The sequence below is a fragment of the Phytophthora infestans genome, genomic scaffold, assembly GCF_000142945.1.
Source record: "Phytophthora infestans T30-4 supercont1.8 genomic scaffold, whole genome shotgun sequence".
Classification (NCBI taxonomy): Eukaryota; Oomycota; class Peronosporomycetes; order Peronosporales; family Peronosporaceae; genus Phytophthora; species Phytophthora infestans.
Window position 1 is genome coordinate 1,197,203 of NW_003303751.1, and position 23,259 is coordinate 1,220,461.

A 23,259-nucleotide genomic window follows, 5' to 3' on the forward strand; every position below is an offset into this window, starting at 1 on the left:
CGCGCGGGGCTTGGATCCCCTTCACCTCCGTCCACCTGCTCTGTTTTTACATTCAGCATGAGAGGCGCGACATACTCGTCGTGGATATATCCGGCCAGGTTAATTATGACAAGGTGATCGTTCCTTAATCCCTCTACTATTCTAATTTTCCTACTGACTTTTGGCTTCTCCCCTCGTGAGGTTTAAAATTTCTTCCTGAACCGGTACCGCTTCACTCTACCGCGTGAAGGCAGAAGTATCGAGCCCCCTGTGAGCAAATCCGAAAGCGTGCGCAGACATTTTTGTCTGCGCACGCTTTCCAACGCCATGCTTGCACCCGTCGCCTCGTAGTTGATAGAATAGTGATTTGGCGCGATCGGTTTTGGCTAGGCGATCAGGATTGCTGAAATCAGCCCTGGCGTAGCCGTTTTCCGCTAGGTCAGGACACTCGCTCTTGGAGTATACTTGTAATAGCACTATTGTGTTGTCGCCCTCCAAGAGTCCCTCAATAAGTTTGAGGAGCTCCAAATATTAGCTTTAGGAGTCGCCGACGCGTTTCAAGCATTTGCGGCGGTCGTTCAGATCAAGGTGACCGAGCTTGCACCCAAATTCGGTTTGAAGCATGCTCCTTAATTTGACGTAGGGAGCTCGCACCAGAACCAACCATGGCTTCTCACATACTTAAGATACGCTGCTACCAACAGCTCTCCAAGCCAGTTACACAATACAGCTTACTGGCTTCCTCATTTTCAATTTGAGTAGCAAAAATCACTCGCCTCTTCGCTAAAGTACCATGGTTCTTGCCCCATGCCAACATTGACGCCAGCCCAGCTTACCGGGTTCTACTTCCGATCGTACCGTAACGCTAATGACGAGATCGTCTCTGAGTACTTCCGCTGTCGCTGCGGTACGGTTCGGAAGTAGACCCGGCGGAACGGATACTCTAACCTCATGCAGCACGTCCGTCGGGAGCACCCGGACTACAAGGCCGTTATGCTGTCTGCACCTACCGCTGAGACTGGCTCGCTGCTAAGCTACGGTCCGTCGGTCAGTACTCAGCGTTTTCGGCTGGCTCGACTGGATTGTCAAGAACGTCCTCCTGCTCAGCTTCTGCGAGAATCCTGCTGCAAGAAGGTAAGCCATTTATTTTAACTTAGTTTAAATATGTTTTCTAAATATAGTCAAACTAATTTTATGCTACTCAGATGGACCCGATTTGTGTCGAGACACTTCAGCGAGCCATGGAAAGTCTCACTCGGATTGTGGAGCGTCAGAGATGCTTCATCAATTTGGCCTAATTCCGGACGGCTGGAGCCACGCGTCTGAGCATTTCATTGCTGTCTTCGCCTGCTACGAAGTCGACAGCGTCATAAAGATCTCGCTTCCCCTCATGACGCCGCTCCTGAGCGAGCCGGACGAGGATCGCTCGGCGCGCGGGCACTATAAGCTCCTAGCTGGCATGCTGCTCCGCGAGCTCGGTAAGCAGCTGGTGGCTTGTTTATTCCTTGTTGGGGACAACTGCGCCGTCAATCGACTGCTAGCAACGCTAATTAGCGTCCCTACTAATTGGATGTGCTTGCCACCGGCTAAAAGGGCAGTCCAAGTGTGGATATGCAACAGCATGAAAAAGACTTGGTAGAAATTTAAGCCCTAATGGTGCGACTACGGACCCTGAAGCAGGCTGCCAAGCTTAGGTAAAAAAAATCTATGATGGTATATATTTGCTTAGTATTGTAATAACTTCGCAATTTATAATTTTGATATGGCTATAAATGTAGGTTAAAGACGCCACTTCGTCCTGTGATTCGACAGGACACACGCTAGAGCTCAACGTTTTGTATGCTACATCGCTATTTTCAGTCCCTCGAGCACCTCGACCCGACAGATGAATCGCTAGTGGACGTCCTTCCAGTGCCGTCGTGCACCAAGCACCTGCTGTCGCTGCTCAAGGGGCTAAAAAAGGAGGAATCAGTTTCCAAAGCAGTCTAAGGCTCAAGCGCCGCATTGTTGGATGTTCCGGTGTGGTTCGACGGTCTCATTGCCGGAAAGCCGCAGTACGTCACATATCTCGGTAAGCTCTATTTTATTGTATAATCTTGTGGTCAATGTGCATTTCATTAACGATTATTTGGTGTCATGTAGGACCCCGTGCCGACATCGTTCACAGTCGCGACTTCAAGTCGGACTGTGTACGCCTCGGTTGGCAGCCACCGGCTGACAAGGGCGGAGAAGGCGGCGTAGCAGCCCTTCCGCTGCGCGGATGAAAGGGTCCCAAGTGCTACTGAGGATGCTGCCGTCAGCAAAGAAAAGGTTCTTTTGTAGAGTATCTACAAAAGAGACGCCGGCTGGCAGCGGCTCGACCAATGTACAATTTGCTAAGCGTCATTCCGCCCACGCCTAACCTGGTTGAGCGTTTTTTAGCGTTGCATGGACGACGTACGGGCAAGAGCGGCGTAGCCTGCAGCCAATTACTTTGGAAATGGTGCCTTTTCTGCGGAAAAACGGTGGGTACTGGACAGAATAGACCGTCGACGAGGCCACTCGTTAACAATTATCATGAAGTTACTTTGCTTTACATTACGCTCTTATTTGTAACGTACTCTTTGCAGATGTCATAATGTATTGCTGGATACTAGCTGCCCACTACCATTATTTATGCTGAAGGCGGGCTCCCGATAGAAAAACAATTCCATAATCGGGAGCCCTGTTGGTTTGTTTGTCGGTCTTCATACTTTCGATGAGGCAGTACTTCACGGTGACTTCTCCTCGTTTGGTTGTGTCACGAATATATGAAATTTGATGTTCACATGCTTCATTTTGTCAGATGTGATCTCGTTTTCCATACCCTTGATCGCACTTCGATTGTCAATGTGGAGGCAGACCGAATCCGTAGGTGATGTGATCATCAGCCCTTGCAGCAATTGACGAGCCCAGAGGCATTCTTTGACTGCAATGCTGCCTGCGATATACTCGGCCTCAGCTGTTGACAGCGCCACTGTAGCTGACTTTTCGTGTACCAGACGACATGCATTCCACTTATCGTGAGCAGGCCTCCAGGAGCTGACTAGGCTGTTATTCGGTCCCCTGCCCAATCTGCGTCACTGAAGATTGTAGGGTGGATACATGCGCTTTTGTTTGCCGTTTCTTAAGTAAGCAGAACGTGCGTGTTCCGCCGAATAATACGTTTTACTCCCTGCGAGTGCGCGCATGTTGAACGGCTATCAAACCTGGCGAAGAAATTTAATGCTACTGTATTATCGGGATAGATGCACTTACTCAGCCATAAGAAACATTCAATTGTTTCTCTCATCAGCTGCGGATCGTGAAACGGAGCAGCATCCTTTTCTTCGGTGCGACTAGAAGTGTTCATCGGTGTTCGAGCGGAATGTAGTTGTTTAGCGTCCTCACATGGTGCTCTTTGACAGCTTCAAGGCGCGTTTCCCTGTAAGGATCTGTGCATTGACAGCAAAGTCCCTTCTCGAGCGTCATGAGAGATGGTTTTGAGGAGCGCATTGGCTAAAAAAAGAAGAAACACCCGTCGCCGTTGCCGGTACTGGACCGGCATGTGCTTGCGGGTATTTCAAGTTTGCTGCACCACATGTAACACGCAAGAATTGCTTTCGCAAGTATGACTTCTTCGGAGTGTAGACGTCCTCGAAGCTCTAGCTAACAATATCTACTTTTCATTTTGCCGAACAACACACAAACTTTGTCAATTTATTACATAGTAGCACTTGAAGAGGCCAACATCGACTTGTTTTCCACTACTTCGACCTTCGAGCCGAGACCTGCACCGTTATGGAAGAGACCAGCCCGCCGCAGTCATTTGGAGAAGTCATCGCACTTCGTGCCCACCAGCAAGCGGAATTTCAAGCAATTATGCAGCATCTTACGCTGCCAGCGAGGCACGCATCGACGCGCTTGCATCGAGGCCAACAGCGGCACACAGAAATCAACATCCAACGTACACGGAAAGCTAGACGAGGATCTCGAGCTTTGTAGTTTGCCGTGGAATAAACTACGCCGACTATCATCCTCAGATGACGGAGCAGTCGCCCCAATTTGTCACGATGATATCATGTCATCTGAGGGTGACTCCTATGAGCTGGTATCGCCAATTTTCAGCGGAATGTGACGCGAGAGGAGACGTGAAAACCTGGGCTGTTTTTAGAGCGGCCATGCGCAAGCGATTCCTACCGTCTGACAGAGGGTTTTATCGCTTACGGGAGCGACTGTGTGCGCTTAGTCAGACCACGTCACCTCATGATTACGTGGCAGTCTTAAAATTTGCATATCCAAGGCACGGTGCAAATCAGCCAGCTGGAGCTGCGTTTCTACTTCTAACAAGGGTTAAAGCCGGCGACCACAAATCATTTGCAAGAACATCACCCGGCGACGCTCGATGAGACTATCCAACTAGCGCTTCGTTTCGATCACGCATGACAAAGAGCCGCTGCAACTAATGATGACTGGTAAAGTCAGCGACGTGTCATAGCTGCAAGAACGTCGGCCATATCGCTCCAAGCTGCCCGACGAAATAAGCACATTCCTTCAAAAGAAGGCCGTGTGACATATCCGAACATATTATTATGTTTGTAGACATGTAAAAGAATGGTACAAATAAAATAAGTACATTTTACGGTAAAATTTACGGTAAGCTTACGGGACGGAATTTAGTGACTAAACAAGACTAAAGGAGTGGACACGATAGAGTGTAGACGTCCTCGAAGCTCTAGCTAAGAATACCCACTTTTCATTTTGCCGAACAGCGCACAAGCTTCCTCAACCTATTACATTACTGGACTTCACGAGCGTCAACAACGCAAAATCGTCGGAGCCCGTGCTGATGTTGAGGTGTGGGTGGTTCTAAATGTTTTGTCACTTTTTAAAATGGGATAATTTAAAAATTATCCCATCAAAATCTGCTTTCATCATAGCTCTTTGTTTTTCATCGGTATTTTCAATCTATTTTACAGTGCACCATAGCTTACAATCCCGTGGCCGTACATAATCAAGTGACGTTTGGGTAGAGTACAGTGGGGAGACATGTCAAAATCATAACTCTGAGAAACACAGCCAAAGACTATATAATATACTCTGTGACATATATTGAAGGTTTTACGAGCGCTAATTATTCCTGTTATTTTTTAACGTATATGGGAGCTTTAGCGATCTGTGGTTGCTTTGGCCCAAGCCAGGTTTTCAAGCTTTCTATCATTAATGCTATTTTAAAGAAGCACCAAAAACTGTAATGTCTGTCAGCAATGGAGTCATGACGCATATCGCAGCAATGTCATCGCGAACAAGGCCATAGACACAAACACGATTTTAAGCTCAAAACACCACGATCGGTAGCTGGAACGCAGAGCCCACACTGCGCCTAGCATCGTAGTGAAGATTCTGCGTACCCATCTACCGGTCGTGGATGTGATGGTGCGTAGCTCTACATTCTTTAAGCAATGCTATGTCGACACTAGGGTAACGTGAGCTTTCTTTTTGAATGAGCGGCGGTCGTGCTAAGAAAACTCACGTAGTTTACTACAAATGGATAGGTCGGCTGTATCGTACTGTAGTTTATTAAAAGGTAATACCAGTACAGCCCGAGATGTTAGCTTTTTGACAGATCGGGTCGATTTGAGAACTTCTGGTCAGCGTGGTACTTGTTTGCAGCCGCCAGGAGCACGGCTGCGACAGTTGCACGAGAAAAGTTATCACATGAATGTAGTGAAACGATTTTTAGATCCAACAATGGTCATTTTTTCTTTTATTAGAGAGCTGTAGTTGCTAGAGCTATTTGTTTTGGTCTGGAGCTATTTGTCGGCGGCTCCAGCAAATACCTCCAGTTCCATAAATTTGAAGTGTAGTAGGCTAGGAGCATCGCCCGAAGTTAGCAAAGAAACTACGGTACCCGTCGCAAACTCTCAAAGGTCTGGCATTCATCGTTAAAATGCAGCTTAGACGTAAATTTAACTGAGTTGGTCATCTTGGTGACGGCTCCGCTAGCGATTGGCATGGACATTGGCGAGGTGCTCTATCATCTAGAGCGATTCCTATGTATGCGAGCCAGCGATGATCGTGATCCAGTCCCCTCCAAAGAGTTCTGCTTGGACGAGATCAACCCCGCTTGAAGCCGGCGTCGGCTCCGATGTTCTTGCGCACGAGATAGAGAAGATAGAAGATGCTTTGCGACTACCGCCTACGATCGACACAGCTTAATCTGTCCCAGTTCCTCGCCAAGAAGCGATCTGAATGCTTCTCAGGCACCTAGCTTTTCCAAGTTGACACGACGGACTTGTTGCGGAATTCGGTCGAAGACCCGAGTTTTTTTCGTCCACAGCGAGCACCATCGCGCCCACGATCTAAGATAATATCAAGGACAAGATGGTGTTTGATCATCGCATGGTAGAACGGCTCAAGCAGAGCTCGGCGGATGCGATCTTTACAAAGGTTGGTCGACGCCGGAACTGTTTTGGATTTATCGACGGCACTGTTCGCCGTATCTGTCGTCCCACTCGACATCAGAAGCAAGCGTACAGCGGACACAAAAAGATGCACGCATTCAAGCTTTAAAGCATTATCATGGCGAATGGTTTAATTGTTTCGCTCTGCGGTCCAGCCAAAGGGCTTCGCCATTATGGCTACATGCTTCGTGCTAGCGAAATGGCGGCAGAAAAGGAAAACTCTCCAGGTTTTTTACTTTATGGAAACCAGAGTTATCCTCTATGATCTTGGCTGATCGTCCCGTACGCTGGAGCTGTTTTGACCAACGCCCAGACTCAATTTAACCTTGACTTGAGTAAGGCGCGCATTGCGGGTGAGTGGGAGTTTGGTTGGATTTTGCGCTAGTGGAAATATTTTACACTTCCAAACAACATAAAGGTGCTCAAGGCCGCAGTGAGATTGCTGTATATTGCTGCGGCATTTCTGACCAACTGTTTATCCTGTGTGCGGCGACGAAATAAGTCTAGCAAGTATTTTTGGTGTAGTCTACCAACTCATCTGTGCTATCTAGCTGATATATGCCATGGTGTAGTGGACGAAGCTGACTACCGAGAAGGCTGACGTTTTTTTTAAACAAGCCCAAGATTCTGACAGCGACTTAAACCGCAGTAAGGACAGCGATATTGAAAGCGGTGATGATAGCGAGTTTGACGACTGAGTAATTGCTTCGTCAAACAAAACAGTAAGCTTACGCTGCAAATATATCTATTAATTTCTTATGCCGTAAGCGCCATCATAACGCCATAATCACTAAAATTAGATAAAGTCATAATTACCACTCTTTGGCGTTTGTCTTGTTGCAGGCCTTGCTGTTGTTAGCGTTGCTGGCATTTCCTAGCACCACCGCCAAAGTTTGCATTGCCGCGGCCATCCTTTCCGCTACTTGTTACTGGGACTTTGCTTGCTGTTCCTGAAGCGCCACCACTCGGGCTTGTATGCGCTCCTCGCCGTCAAGGCGCTCGCGACTCTCACGCTCTCTGCGAGCCTCAAATTCAGCTGCAACATTCTTGACGAACTCCAGTGGGTTCATCCGCTTTTGCGTGGTGCCGACTTTAGGCTTCTTTGGCTTTTCACACGTCGGAGCCGCCTTACGGATAGCTTCTCCGCCAATGCGATCTTCTTCAGCTTTCTTGTTGCGAATCTCTATACGATCGGCTCTGGTAGCATCCTCATTTTCTTTGAGCTTGATGGGCTGTGCAACGAGCAGCTCAAACTGAACTTCATCACTGGCTGTGTTTTTAGCGCGCGACCTGATAGCAAAATAAGTTTTAATTTACCTTGCCGCAGTAGCAAAATATTACCTGAGAGGGCACGCTCTTTCGACATTTTGCTGCAAGTATATTATTGTGCTTTCTACTCAAAACTTGACTGCCTGATTTATTAATCACCCGCGCTGAATGGCCTATGAAATCGTTCATCCTACCATACATCATACGGAAACATTACATGCGACAGGTTTCCACACACTACAAGCTCAGAGCAGAGCGCATCGGCAACGTTTCCCGTGTCAGCAAACGGTAATGGATTCTCGATCTAACGTCTCGCCTGGTAGCGCAAGAGGACCCCCACCAGCGGGTGCTGCATCAGCTGATGGTGCACGCTGTGGTGGTCGAACACGTATATCGCCACATTCGGCCCGTGTATCTCCATATCCTGAGCGTATTCGGACGCCAACGGAGACTACACCGCCCCACCCAGGTCCAATACGACGGCGTACACCTCCAGACCGAGAAGCACTGCCAGCGACCACGACTAGGGCATACTCAACCCCGGGTCCAGTGTCATCCGCAGCCCAACGAGCGTCACTTCTTGGAGCAGCAAGATCACCTGGTGAATCAGCTCAAGCTCGACCTTCTCCAGCCCCTGGTACAGCTAGACAGTCGCGGACTCCACGTTCCACACGACGTCGAACATTACCCCGAGCTGCATCTCCTGTTGGTCAACCTGAGCAGCAGATACCAGCATCCCCAGCTGACGCTACTTCGCATCAATATCAGTATGTAGTTCAACCTAAGTTGCAGCTGGTGAGTTTTGACCAATTATATCTAAGTGTTGATTTTTCAGACTATCCGTCAATCACCCTCGGTATCCAATTTTCACTGGAATTGACAATAACAACCACATCTAAACGCTTGCGCAGTGCCTCTGGCGAAATCTCCTTGAGCACCTGGTCGTAACGTGCACCCCAGCGCTCCGTTTTCGACTCACCGGCTCGGTTGAACAAGCCGGCGTCTCCAAGAGTCTCTTAGAGAACAAAACAGTTCTGTTTTGCTGTGTACGAAACGCGACACTTGGATTCTTCTTGCTTGCGGCTGGGCTCGCTTGCTTTCTTTTCTCGGAAGAGTCCGTGGACCTGTCAACCCGAATCACGAGACTGCTATGACTTTGCACGCCTCTCTTAGTCGTGTATCTCGCTATATCCTTTGTCTGAGAAGCTGGCTTAGATGCAGGCACTGCTTGAGCAGTTTGCACAGCAACAGGCGAGGTCGGCAGGCTTGTCGTGTCGTCTTGGAGTCGACCATAACGGTGTTCTTCATACCCTTTGCTATCGCATGCCCCGGCCGACACGTAGCTTGTTTCTTGGCCTGACGCGGTTCGTTCAGCCCGGCGTTGCTGGCGCGCTCTCTGCTTTTAAGGATGGGCGCTTCTTCGACTTCGTCGGCGGTCGGAATGGAGCTTGAACCTTGGTAACAGAGCGGGCGGACGTGCGTTCCATCTTGCTGTGGGTGCGGAGTGCGGTATCCAGAGTATGTGTTGCGTTTTAAACTAGCTGCTTTGCATCAGATCATGGAGGCTTTTGTTTTTTTCGCTTCCTGGAGCATCTTGCGCCTTGATTAACCTCTTGTAGCTTCGTTTTGGAGCTAAAGGTTACGTTTTACAGTGTTTTTCTTATAAAAGTACGGAAATAGCTCCATAACCCTCAATTAACTCCAGAAACTACAGCTCTCTATTTCGGCAAGATTGGAGCTAATAATTACCGACTAAAAAATTTTCCGGGACGAGCATGTCAATTGCTGGAACCGCTATTTTTCGTAATTCCATGGCTCTCCAACCACTGTTCTTCTTCTACTGTAGCTTCTCAAAAGGATCGTATCATGGGATCCCGAATGGCCTGTCGAGAAAGCTGCAATGAATAATGAGACATAGCCGCTGTGTCGTTCATGTACAGTAATAACTTATTACTGTACATGAACAACAAAGCGTCGCTTACAGTACATGTAATTAAAAAAACATCATGAAACATTTTTTTCTTATGTACATAATCGGATACCAAGTCCAGTGTTTAAAACGAAGGCACTTAATACGCATGCATGTTTTTTTACATGACATGTTACATGTACCAATATTGCAGCCCTTCAGGTATTGTGAGTCAGATTAGTACGAAGTAGCGTCCAGTCTCGAAGAAATCGTATTCTCGACAGTAGACTCGGCGAGTTACATGTGGTGCCGCGTATTCGAAGATACCAACAAGCACGTGCTGGTTAAGCATAGGCAAGGGCAACTGCCTCCTCTTCTTGGTATCACGCCGTTCACTACGTCTCGTACCCATGACACTCAGAAATGCAGCTCTACATTTCATAGAGAGGGCCGACAACATCACAGGGAGAGCTTCAAAGTGTCGCGCCTTGAATTTGTTAGAGTGCCTTAAAAAGTGAGGACGCTGGGCAACAACATCCAGATACTCTAGGGTGCGATTTACCTCGAGCATCTTCGCCAAAGCAGCATAACACTCATTATACGGACGATTGAATACATTCTGGTCCAGTCGAACTCGCATGCGTCGGGTACATTTCGCCAGTAGATTTTCACTGTCGCACAGAGCCTCAGCGATCCCTATGATATCCCAGGAAAACCATAAATGCGATGACGAGTCGAGTGTCAAGTCCCGGTGGTTGGTGTCGCGGAGGCAAAAGCGCATCTCAATGGTGTGAGTGTATACTGCTAGCTCGATCAGGTTGGGACAGCTTGCGACGATGCCTTCCAGCTCACTCGTATTGAAGCTTTCAAGCTTGAGAGTTAAATGTGTGAGCGAAGCGCCAACAAGTAGCAGCATACCTTGCAGAGCTTCTGGATCGGGATCTCTATTAAACTCGATCGTAAGAGACGTAACACCAGCAAGTCCGTTGGGCGGAAGCGTGAGTTCTCTGTAGAATAAGCTTTTGCGCTGTACTTGGCATCTTCCGAAGCCAGGAATTAATACATTTATCCAGCCACTGGCATCGATCTCACTCAGCAGTCTCACTCCCGAGATCTCCCTTTCTAACTTGAAGGAATGACTTGTATTGAGAACTTCCTCCCGACGCATAGACAGCAACTTTATCGTTGATTCCGCTCTGATACAAATGTCAATTGATGCATCGTTTGAATGACTCAAAAACCCGAACAGACCTTCTTCGGGTGCATCTGACGCCAGCACCGCTGCCATAGCCTTCACGACTTCGTTAGTAACCACAGCATTGTGAAGCGTGAGACTTTCAAGCCGCGAATGAAGACGGGATCTCTCCGAGAAACAGGCGAAAAGAATCCACTGCCACCTCCACCGACAAAGTGCCCAGTCGCCATCGTCATGATCGTCACCGTCACTGTCTCCATCGTCCAGCTCCAACCCTAACGACAGATACTTCGTTGTCTGGCTCACGGCGACAGCCGAACACATGCGTTCGAAGACCCAGTTCTGCATGGCCTCGCAGTCAAAATGCACAGAGGCAATAGCGAGCTGGTGGCTGTATCCATATTCCGCGGCAAAAGGCCCAGTCATGCTAGTCGCCTCAAAGTCAAAATTACTGTCGAATTCTACCGTTTTCTTCACACCTCCAAACAAACCAAACATCAACTTCCCAACAGTTTGTCGAGCTTTCTCTAAATTTTCAGTCGCTGTAAATTGGTAGCCGAGTTCTTCCCTCAACGCAAGTCCAGACAGCCGGATACCGTCGGTAGCTAAGCTCTCAACAAGCCCCACCAATTCATCGCTGATGTGAATGTCTCGCAGATCTACCGTGATGGATTCCAGCACTCAGTCGAGGGGGATCTCGGTCTACGTATTGCCGCCACTGCGACCGAATCGTTCTAATCGTCTCCTGTACCTTTCGAAGATACGCAATCATCTCTTGACTACTGGTCGTAAGCCACGGCCCCAACTGCACTGATACCGGGATCTCAATCTCCGTCGACCCAGTGCACAGCTTCATGCCACCTCTTGCTGCAATTTTAACCAAAGTTCTCTTGTATTCTGCACTTTGAGCAGAGTATTGTTCTGTACCACAAAATTCTATGATTCCTTTCAAGAGTTCTCCATCGCCGTCGATTCCGTTATCAACAAGTGCCAATTGGAATCGAGGCATGACCTCCCCTTCGAACTGCTCCTCTTGCTTTCCCACTGTCAATTTTCCATTCTCCACTAGCAATTTCTTGTACGCGGCATTGTCGACGTGTGCCACTGCAGCTAACAGCCCCAGCGCCTCTCGCAAGTCTTGGCACGGAGACTTTCTATTGTCCTCGACTTCTTCCTCCTCGTCGCTCCAAGGTTGGAAACTGGGCAGTTCCACTTCAATTCCGCGGAAACGTTGCCCGGGTGCATCCTCCAGCGCACCCTTCACATATCGTAGACGGTGGGAGACTCGATGACACCAGGGCAGCAAGAAGTCCCAACTGTCCTCCTCCATTTGTTACTGCAAATTTTAATTTGCCAAACAATATCGGACGAAGAAAGCACAGACCACAAAATTTGTGGGTGTCGAAAAAAAGCAAATTTAATTTGCTTTTTGTGTGTGTTTCTTGTGGATCCAAATGAAAAATCAAATTACAAAACGGGATCCACCGCAATGTGAAGGTTGAAACAAAAAATGGTCTCAACCTTCATAATCACTGGCCAACTTCAACTTGCGAATTAATCTAATGCCAACGATCAAGCCAACGACTTCAGTAGCACATGAGCCGGCCTTTTACTATCTACACCTCGTCGTTTGAGCTCAAGTAGCGCCTCCTACTTCATTCTCCAACTTTTTTTCGCCCTAAGCAAGTCAAGTCTCCCAACTCGCTTCTCTCCGTAATGGCAGCTGGCGTCGTGGTGAACGCCCACAACAGCAACGACGATGACGTCCCCACCGAAGGCTCGCGCACGTACGCTATCATCGTGTGCGTCTTCGCCGCGCTCGGTGGTCTTTTCTTCGGATACGACCAAGGTGTGACGTCGGGTGTTCTCATCATGGACTCGTTCATCTACGACTATTGTGTCGGCTGGCACAATTTCACCTACGAGCAGTGTACCACTTCCACTTCCCAACTGCCACACGAATGGACGGACTTCACTGTGTGGCACAACATGACGTACAACCTCGGTTGTCTCGGTGGGGCCTTCATCGGCGGATTTGTCGCGGACAAGCTCGGCCGTCCACCATCTTTTGTGCCGGGCTGCTGTTCTGTATCGGCACATCCTGGGTGTGTTTCAACAAAGCACAAGAACACAGCCTCATGTATATCGCACGTGTGGTTCAAGGCTTTGGGGTGGGTAACTCGTCGTTCTCATTGCCTCTCTTTGGCGCAGAAGTGGCGCCGAAGGAGCTGCGTGGCCTGCTCTCTGGTTTCATGCAGATGACTGTTGTGACGGGTCTCTTCTTGGCCAACGCTGTCAACATCATCGTAGAGAACCATGATCGTGGTTGGCGTACGACCAACGGCGTGGCCATGGCAGCTCCGCTAGTTGTTATGCTCGGCACCTTCTTCGTGCCGGAGAGTCCTCGCTGGACGTATCTACATAAGGGCAATGAGGAGGCAGAGCGCGTGCTCAAGCGTCTCCGTCAGACGGACAACGTCGGCCACGAACTTCAGGTGATCGGTGACCAAGTCGACGAGGAATTGGCGGCCCAGAAGGGGTTTGCTGAATTACTCGAGCCATCGATTTTCAAACGTGTAGCCATTGCAATGATGCTCCAGGTGCTACAGCAAGCCACGGGTATCAACCCCATCATGAGCTACGGCAGTCTCATTTTCCAAGACATCACTAATGCCGGTATCTACTCGGCTTTCTTCATCTCCGGTGTTAACTTTCTGAGCACCATCCCGGCCATGCGCTGGGTGGACACTACGGGACGACGCAAGCTGCTACTTATCGGTGCCGTCGAAATGGTCACAGGCCACTTGTTCGCTGCTATCCTGTTCACTGCGATCTGTGACGGCACCGTCGACGATGCAGGCTGCCCCAAGGTTGGTGGCTGGTTCATTTGCCTTGGCTCTGCCTTCTTCGTGTTCAACTTCGCTATCTCGTGGGGCCCCGTGTGCTGGATCTACCCGGCCGAGATATTCCCGTTGAGCATGCGTGCAACTGGCGTGACGCTATCTACGGCAGCCAACTGGGCTGGGTGCTGTCATGACTGAGGGGGTAAAGCTCTTTCCTCATCTGAACATCAACGGCGTCTTCTTTTTGTTTGCTGGGCTGTGCTGCATCTGCGGCGTCTTCGTGTACTTCTTTTGTCCAGAGACCAAGGGCATCATGCTCGAAGACATCGAGGAACTGTTTCATAGTGGAAACCCCAAGTCGTCCCACTTCGTTGAGGTTAAATCCCCAGACTCAACTTCAGATGTTGCTTTTGTTTAATTCAACATGTTAACGAATAAATTTTCTTTGACATACGTCTATGGGCTCTGTCGTACTTAAGTACTCGATCTTCTTCTGATAAATTGATCGCTCGTTGTATCATTATCCTGATAAATATCCGTCCTACTGCCGCACCCCGGTGCGGCAACGATGGTGAACACCATCGGGCAAGTGCTCAACTGGAGAGGAATGGAGCCTGACGTACGAAAGCTCACGGGCAACTGCTTAGCGTGCTTGAATGCAAAGCACCCGACGACTCGGTATGGCAAGTTGCCGCCGATGGCGGTCGAAGTATGGCCGTGGTTTGTAGTTGACTCCATCGGTCCCTACGGACGGAAAGGCTTCCGGGCACTAACATGGGTCATTGACACAGCGACGTGGATGATCGAGATACTACCCCCTACGGACGCAACGAGCATGGAGGAGGCGTACCTAGTGTACAGGTACTGGTTTGCATGCTACTCCCGCTCAACACGCGGTATCCACGATGGTGGAAGCGAGTTTAAACGGGAGCTCGCAGAACTACTGGACAACTACGGTGGGAGCGTGTGGTGACCACGACCCGTATCCCTCAAGCCACAGCGTCATCGAACGTGTGCACAGAGTGATCGGAGAGAAGACGAGGACAAAGAGCATCAATACACAACGCGATTGGGCAAACTTCCTCAACGACACCATGTTCGCCATGAGAGCGTCCAACCACTCAATGTTGAAGGCTTCACCGACGCAGTTGGCATTCGGACGTGACACGCAGGTGTACCTTGCCCACGAAACAGATTGGCAAGCGGAGCATCAGCGCAAGGTAAACCAAGTACGAGCGCACAACGCTCGTGAGAATTAAGGACGTTCCGTGCGGACAGATCAGCCATGAGATCAAGTACTACTACGTCGTGATGCTTGCGTTCAAAGCAAGATGCAGCCTCTCTTCGACGGACCCTTTGAAGTAATCGCTGCTCAAGAACACGGGACGTTTACCCTTGACAAGGTCCGATACCTTGAGAAGGCAAACGTACGTCGTGTGCGACCCTGCAAGGCCAAGCGTGGAGGATACTGTGAGCAGCCGCAGTAAGGTGCTCTCCTAGCGCACCTGCAGCTTAGAACGTACGTGCTACGTAGACGTGCTGCTGTCCGAGGCCAGCAGGTGTGTCATGTTGACCAGCCTTCTAGTGGAAGAAGGCAACTACATATGTTTGACGTTGAAGTAGGATTAGACAGCTAGCACTACGAGCGCCTAGGACAGCAGGACTAGCTAACAGAGCGAGTAGCAAAGCTGTAATCATCTAATTCGAACTCAGTTGTGGTTTTACCATCAAGAACACAAATCGACGGTCAACCACATGACAACCCCCCCCCCCAAGGAGCTCGAGCACGCGCACATAATATGCTACAAACATACACCTGGCTGAACTGGTTTCGAAATTATCATTTTAACTCTACTTAATAAAATACTTTGTGGCGCAAGGCTGTGGAAACCTCAGCAAATTTAATCCTTGTGGAATTAATGAGAAAAATGAAGAGTATAAGAGCATTTATTTTAAATTTGTGCTGACGATAATTGAAGCATCAAGGTAGACAAGAGAAATACAGAAAGCAAGTCGGTGTATATACAATGAATCTGATTGGCCAGAATAAAATGGCGTCTTATATTTGCACTAGTTAAAATTAATCCTGTTTGGGTATTCTGAGTATAAACCTTTTGTTAGTACGAAGGTTGGTAGAAAAACCAACAACTGCAGACATAAGCTTTCGCCGGTTAGGATGCGTTCCTCAGAGGGTAAGGCGCATAAGTTTGATCTGAAATCTCGCTTTGGATATGCAGAACCTGACCAGCACATACACTTGTGAGTTTGGAGACGGCAGGTTCTTTTATCAAACACTACGCCTTTAACATGAACAAAAATGCCGAGGGGAAGAAAGGAGGTGGCGGGACCCACGTAAAATGGCTGTGTTCTGAGCACAGAAACGGTTGTAGCTGGTTTATAGCTTTGTCACGCAAACGTCAATCGAAAATTAATGAAGAAGCGACCATGCAGCGGCGGAAAAAGCCTACAACTAAACTCTCACATATTCCAAGTGGATCATGGTATATCTCTAAAATGGAGCTAAACACGCACAACTTTGCCCTGGGATTGCTGTAATGACTACTGAGTTTCTGTTGGAGCATTTTGGTTTTCGTGGAGCTATTCTTCCTGGTCATAGCACTTCACTAGCGCGGGTAGTAAAGACAATGAGTGAAATTTACGGTGTCGACATTTCCAAGCAACCTGCAATGGCCTACCGTACCATTACACAAGCAAAAAAACAGAACCCATTTGACCCGGTAGCTGAGTACGGACGCCTTCCTAGTTATCTACGCGAGTTTGCACTGAAAAACCCTGGTTCACGGGTTTGTTGTCAGTTGGACTCAGAGGGGAGGTTTTATAGAGCCTTTTTATCTATTGGTAGTGCTGTGAATGTGCAAGACGCATTTTTACCTGCTTGGGAGTGCGATGGCACGCACATGAAGGATCCGTCGTACAATGGCATTTGTTTGACAATTATTGGTATAGACGGGAACAAGCAAAATGTGCCTACTGCAGTGGCCTACGTTCACAAAGAGACCGTCGACAACTTTGCCTGGTTTTTCGGGAACTGTATTGTCGCTGGTATAAAGATGAACATTCGGCCTGCGTTTTGCGACAGAGGAAAACAGCTAGCAGCTCAAGCCTTGTTGCTTCGCATCAACATGAAAATACACTTGAAGTTCTGCACACTGCATATCAGGTTTAACACCATGGACAAATTCAAATCTCTGAGGTTAAACTTGAAGTCCGTAAACGACGATATTTTTTCGCTTCAAGGCGCTTCAACAACCGAAGGGTATGAGCTCATAAAAAAATAGCATCCAAGCATCCTGCCGGAATTTCAAAGATTTTCGCGGGGAAGATCGTGGAGGAGCACGTTTGGAGCTACCTTAGCAGTATTCATCCCACAGATTGGTGTGTTGTCGGTAATATGAAGGCAACAACAAAGGAATTAAAGTGGATAGACGATAACTGGTCTTCTGTCCCAAAGCACGGCGACGCTTTGCCTCTGTTTGGTATCCGCACTACGAGTGCTGTCGAAGGAGAGAACAACGGGCTACTATGAGGACGTGTGCGGACCCAACTTGTGCTAGGTTCAGTCATGACGTACTGTACAAGAGCACTCAAAGTTTTGCAGAAGCGTGAGAAGCTCGTCCAGGAGTGGAATAGTGCAAGTTGTGATATCACTCCTCACGCTCTGAAGGAGTTCGAAAAGGAGAAAGAACTGGTAGCTCATCAGACAGTCGTGCAAAGAGACGAATCTCTCTTCTACGTCTTTGACGCCTTCGATAGCCGCGGTTTAGGTGGGGACACACATCTCTACGAAGTAAACATGGATTGTGGAACTTGCACTCGATGCACTGTTGCTGAACAAATGCAAGTCCCTTGCCGTCACATGCAGGCAGTCGCTTTCTGGAGATCAAGGCAGACAAATAGTGGACTTTCGGACTATGATATCAAGCACTACTTCCATGAAGCTTACACTGTGTCGAAAATGGTAGAGGCCTTTGACTTCACTGTTATCAGTCTTCCTCTGTTTGACGAACTTGAGCAGACAATCGAAGTCAAGCCCCCACCGTTATATCGTCAAGCTGGTCAATCACGCAAGCGCTCGAAAGAAGCCAGAGACTTTGCAACCGGTAAAAGAAGAACTCCAAACCGAGGTGAATGTGCTGGGTCAACGGCTCCAATAGTTAGTCAGTGTGTGCCTAGTGATGTACACAGCGATGATGATAGCAAGGCAATTGCAGAGTTTTTCAACTCGCAAGTGAAGGGCGCGCGGAGAAGCAAACGAGAAACGTACACATGCAGCCGCTGTAAAGAAGCCGGTCATAACGTGAGGAGCTGCACGACACCACTGATGGAGATAGAGGTAGCTGGAGTAAGTATCGTGCCAGGTATTTACGTTGTTGTAGAATGTCTATTCGCTGCCTGTGGAAAAAGCGAAGAATATGAAAGGGAGATCAAAACCTACAAGTAAACAACGGAATATACACATAATATTGAAAATAATTAACGCTAGGTAATGAATGCCATGCCTGAAGGTGCAATAAAGTTCTTCCATCCAAGGCTGTCAGTGTCAAGTAGTAGACATTTAATGCAGTATCGTGTGCGAGAGATTAGAGCTGACAACATGGTGATGCAGATTTGACGCGTACCTCTGTATGTGAGCGGGGTTAGAGCACTATCGGCCAAGCTTAAGCGTCAATATGCTCGCTTCGGCACCAATTATCAACACTTCAGAAACCAACAGCTGCATATCCAATGTCAGCAACAACGAAACGCTCAACACAACGAGTTGTCCGACCCACACATCTGCGTTTTTGTTCCAGCTGAGTAGAATGCTGCTCTAGACGATATTCACCCTGCTTAATGCCTGTTAAATAACGTCATTAGTTTAGTCACATTAAATCCACTCGAGAAGTCAATCTACACCTTGAACCGCCCACGGAAATTTCTTCGTCCATAACTGGTGCAGTGTACAAACTATCACGATACACATTTTGTGTGCGTGGTGGTGAACTGCGCGCGTGACGTCGAGGGACCCACGCGTCGACAATAGTCCTCTGTTGACGGTGGCTTCCTGTTCCACAAATATTTATGATATTCCCCAAGGTTTTTATTTTTATGAATGAATGTAGCACATATTATTCTGGCCAATCAGATTCATTGTATCTTCTTCTGATAAATTGATCGCTCGTTGTATCATTATCCTGATAAATATCCCAGTAGGACATGATAGTTTTGTACAAATCGGAGCCGTAGTCGAGTCGGCACCAGTATCTTCTTCGACTTGGGGTGCACTAGAGCCAGTGCTCCAGAAATCTCCCGTACTTCGGATTCGCCTATGTCTTTGTGGATCTTCTGCTCTGCAGCAATTACTCTCATGTTCACCGTGAACTCTCCGCTCATAGTCGCTTCTACGGCAGCCATTGGGACTTTTGGGTTATCCTCCAGTTCCTCGCTCGCTAACTTGTCGGACAAACTCGTATCACTCGTTTTCGCCTTCCCCTCTAGTGTGGGAGTCGTTACTGCAACCTATCTACGATTACACGACAAAGCGCTGAGAGCAACCTACGACTCTCCTGGGTTGCTGGGTAATTTATCATGGTTTATATTACGTAAAAAATCACAAGAGTCGAATTTTTAAATGTTGTGATAACTATGTTCGAGTAAGTACGAATTTCTAACTTTGTTCGAGTAAGTACGGATCCCACGGTCCCACCGTTTTAAAGTAAAGAAAGCGGGAGTGGAGGCCGCAGCCCCGGCGAGGATGTCGGCAAAGGGAGTGCCAGCGAAAGGAGAAGACGGCTCTACAGATGGAGGTACGGGTTCAAGTCATCGTGGTACTCGTGCTGCTTCCGCCACCTGACGATATTTTGTTTGCTTATAGAACGTCGTGCTGGTTTGCGATACCACAAGCCAGTCGACTACGTCCGCGCTGCTCAAGGGTTCACCACGGACCCTGTGGACGATGATATGTATATCGATGACCCGTCAGCCACCCAAGCGGATGTGATGAATGAAGATGCTGACATGGAGGGTCTGGTGAACGAGGACGAGGTCTACGACGCAGGCGCAGACGCCACAGACGGAGACGCCGCAGACGGAGACGCCGCAGACAGAGACGCCACAGACGAAGACGCCGCAGACAGAGACGCCGCAGACAGAGACGCCGCAGACGGAGACGCCGCAGACGGAGAAGCCGCAGACGGAGAAGCCGCTATTGCTGACGCCACAGCAGACGCAGATGTAGCGACAGACGCCGCACACGGAGTTGCCGCAGACGGAGACACCGCAGACGGAGATGCCGCTAGCGCAGACGCCGCAGGCGGAGACACCGTTAGCGCAGACGGCGTACACTCACGAACTACGGCACCTGTCGAAAAAAGACCTGCTAGTCAAGTCAGCCTCGGTATGTTGCTTGCTGTGTTGCTTCATTGTGTTGCTTTGTGTGTTGTTTTGGAATGTTGCTAACTTTTTGTGGCTGTTGATATTAAAGATGCGGTTCACCAGTTTGTGGCAATCACCCGACAGAACGCCGAAGCTGAAACTGCTACAATCAATTCCAGAACAAGTTGTCAGTCAACTGCGGGGTCGAAGTCAAAACCGCAAAAGAAAAATTCTCGAACGGAGTACATAGATTCGGATTGTGATAACGCAGTAACAGCTGCGTTTCCACCCAATCGTTCCAAGTTTAATTATGGGGGACAACCCCGCCATGCTACTTCCTCTCAGCCTGTGTCGGCGGGACGGCGCCTACCTCAACGAAAGACTAAAACGTGGGAAGAGCGAAAGAAGATGCTAAAGCGCATAAGCCTGTGGATAACTTTGTGCCAGAGCTTCCGTTCAACGTGTTTTTTACTTTCCTTCGATAAGAAGAGAAATACTGCTATGCAAAAGCTGTGTTTGAACCTGTGATGGAACATCTAGCGGAATTGTCGAGTCCAGTATTCTACTCCGCCCTGAAGGCCTGGAAAACAATAGTTAACAAAGGTCTACACGACGTTGGATCAGCCGAAGAGCAAACATCAGACGCTACAACAGTGCCAGATGAAGACGGATCAGGAGAAGACTTGGATGCTATCGACACTACGTCTGACATAACACCAGCAGATCTCATTGAAACTATAAATTTCATTCGTGAAATGGAGAAAAGTGAGTTTGTTCTGCAAAGAAATACTAAAAGGGCCGAGTCGTCGCAGGAAAGTGAGCTTGGTAGTTCAACCGCACGGAATAAAACAGCTCCATCCAGTGACATTGACATCGCCACCTCCACTTCGGTGAATCCGGGCGTGAAGCCCGGATTAACGAAGTATTACCCGACAAAAGCCGCGGTCACGGTAAAATCTACGGAAGAACCACCCAGTGTGAAGAATGATTACCCCCCAAAAGCTGCTGTAAAGGCAGAAGCGCACAAGAAAATATCGAAAAACGTTGGAACACAAGGAGGCCGTCTGGAAGTGCTACGTATTCCAAAACCCAAACCACGAAGCAACCAACGAAAAAAACTAAAGCAAGCTCGGCTGGAGAAACCCGCAAAGCCTAATGAGCTAGCCATTATTACGTTACCGGACATACATGTGCCATCTGTGTCTCGCGTCATCGTGTGGGCAACAAATACTTCCGACCAGAATCGTGTCAGCGAGATCTTGGCAGGTTACCCAACGATCTTGGACGACGATTTCATGAATGCGCGTGTTGCACACAGCTGTCGAGAGTCTGTGTCTCCCAAGGACTACGTCTACAACTTTGTAATTCCCAAACCGCTAGTAATTAAGCTGAAAGCGGTCATTGAAGCAGAACGGAAGAAGCGACCCAAGTCGAAGTATTTCAACCCCGTGGTTGAGCACCAGGACAGCAACACCGAAGCAAATTATTGCATATTTTCCTGGTGGAACGGCCACGATTTACAAGGTAAGCTTTTGTAGTGTTGCTCGGTGTGTGCTCGGTGTGTTGCTTGGTGTGTTGCTGTGACTGACTTGCTTCTACAATGTTGTTGGCTGCTGTACGAATCTGTTACAACAGTGAAGCCGTCTTCAAAATGTCGGAGTTTTACAACGTGGTAAAAAAAATTAACGCATGGAGAGCTGACATGGAATGGCTGCAAACGACCAAGTGGAGCAATATCCTTGCAAACCCCGAGTTGTTTAAAGCGGAGACTGACTCGGACGACATATTCTTACTGTCGGCGGGGGAAAAACATCAGGAGCTGGCAAACGAAGTGGTGGTACAGATCGAGGGTGCTTGCTTAAGTTCTACTTTCCGACTATCAAGTGGTGAAGGCGCCGTTAAGGTCGACACGCTCGTTGGAATGCTTGCGCGTGACAGAATGCTCTCTGATGTCATTATCAATTTCAGTGTTCGATGCATCTGCGATGCGCTGGGAGATTGTTACGCATTGGATTCATTTTCTCCAACTATGGGCTGTCCGAAACCACCACCGTCACGGATTTCAAGCTTCCACTACCTTGTGTTGCCTCTGCATTTAAGCAACATCCGTTGGGGTGTCGTCATCGTCGCCATTGCTTACAAAAGAGAAGATCCGTGCTTTACACCCTACTACTACGAGTCAATGTGCGGATCTTCGTATAGCGATACGATGGAAGCGACTTACACGTCTACGGTTGTGCCATTTTTGAAAAGAAGTGGCAATGATAAAACCATGCCGAATGAAGATTATCCAGTGGAGAACAGTAAAGTATGGTTAATGTCGCCCAAAGCAGCTCGATGGAACTTCGTGTGGTGTGCTGACTATTGCCCAAGTTTATTCCGTGTTGAAGGACAGCTTCCCAGCTTGCACAAGGTGCCGTTACAACAGACGATATCGCAATTATGCGGCTTCGTATCATGTGGATGATAGTTATGCAGCCAGAAGTTAACACTGTAGCAAACCAAATTGCTAAGGAGATAGAGGCGACTGACTTGGAGCTACTTGCGACCATAACACATTAACACGAGCAGTTGCCTTCGCCAAATGGTATCGATTTTTTAAATAGTTACGTCGTCTCGTCTTCTTCCTGTGAGTTTTGTATTAAGCTTATTTAAATGTGCTCTAATAGAGCTTCGCAGCACTGTTCGAGCGCCACTGAGAACGACATCACGTAGCCTGTTTCGTGCGTAGGTACTCCAGCAGCGGCGGCAAGGCGGATAGTCTGTTCCTTCTCGTGAGCTATCATCAGAGCCAACTCGTCTCGTTCATTCATAAGCTCTCGTGAAAACTGTGAGATTTTCTCCAGCTTTTCTTCTATCAGCTTGATATTCTGGAGGCGAGAGCGCAGCATTTGCTTGCAAACCATAGCCTTTCGAGTACGCGAGAGAGTGGTGCCTTCATTACTTCGTGGCTGTAGCGTTGGGGGGGACAGTGGCGGTGGCAGTTGATCGGAGTAAATGCCGTCGAAGTGTTTGCTGCTGCCTTGGTCCATTTTGTGTGTGCGCCAACAGCCGCTATTCCTCTTGGGCAACTGTGATATTTGTCAAATGGCTTATGGAACTTTCACAGTTCCGGTATTTTATTTCTCAAAAGAAGGAAGCCCTAAAATAAATTACGCCGTGTGTTGCTTCTGGGGGTTGCTTCTTGTGTACAGGAGGCTGGTAGGTTGCTGCAAGACCTGTCGTTTT

At 48.5% G+C, this 23,259-nt stretch overlaps 4 protein-coding genes across 4 annotated transcripts; 3 read left to right on the plus strand and 1 right to left on the minus strand.

Annotated features, from left to right (window-relative positions):
• Window positions 1–9,850: 9,850 nt before the first annotated feature.
• PITG_06331 (uncharacterized protein) lies at window positions 9,851–12,143 on the minus strand (the record flags this gene model as incomplete). The annotated part of the gene is made up of 5 exons (XM_002998425.1): window positions 9,851–10,536; window positions 10,594–10,736; window positions 10,797–11,418; window positions 11,495–11,939; window positions 12,027–12,143. 5 exons carry the CDS (start codon window positions 12,141–12,143, stop codon window positions 9,851–9,853), a joined length of 2,013 nt encoding a protein of 670 aa, XP_002998471.1.
• A 386-nt stretch (window positions 12,144–12,529) lies between these two features.
• On the plus strand, window positions 12,530–14,074 carry PITG_06332 (sugar transporter, putative; the record flags this gene model as incomplete). Its single annotated transcript, XM_002998426.1, has 3 exons — window positions 12,530–12,869; window positions 12,935–13,806; window positions 13,856–14,074. The coding sequence occupies 3 exons, from the start codon at window positions 12,530–12,532 to the stop codon at window positions 14,072–14,074; spliced, it is 1,431 nt and encodes a 476-aa protein (XP_002998472.1).
• Window positions 14,075–14,224: 150 nt separating this feature from the next.
• On the plus strand, window positions 14,225–15,143 carry PITG_06333 (uncharacterized protein; the record flags this gene model as incomplete). Its single annotated transcript, XM_002998427.1, has 3 exons — window positions 14,225–14,574; window positions 14,651–14,904; window positions 14,947–15,143. The coding sequence occupies 3 exons, from the start codon at window positions 14,225–14,227 to the stop codon at window positions 15,141–15,143; spliced, it is 801 nt and encodes a 266-aa protein (XP_002998473.1).
• A 4,268-nt stretch (window positions 15,144–19,411) lies between these two features.
• PITG_06335 (uncharacterized protein) lies at window positions 19,412–22,746 on the plus strand (the record flags this gene model as incomplete). Its single annotated transcript, XM_002998428.1, has 6 exons — window positions 19,412–19,463; window positions 19,532–20,053; window positions 20,141–20,273; window positions 20,861–21,555; window positions 21,924–22,215; window positions 22,701–22,746. The coding sequence occupies 6 exons, from the start codon at window positions 19,412–19,414 to the stop codon at window positions 22,744–22,746; spliced, it is 1,740 nt and encodes a 579-aa protein (XP_002998474.1).
• Between the last annotated feature and the right edge of the window lie 513 nt (window positions 22,747–23,259).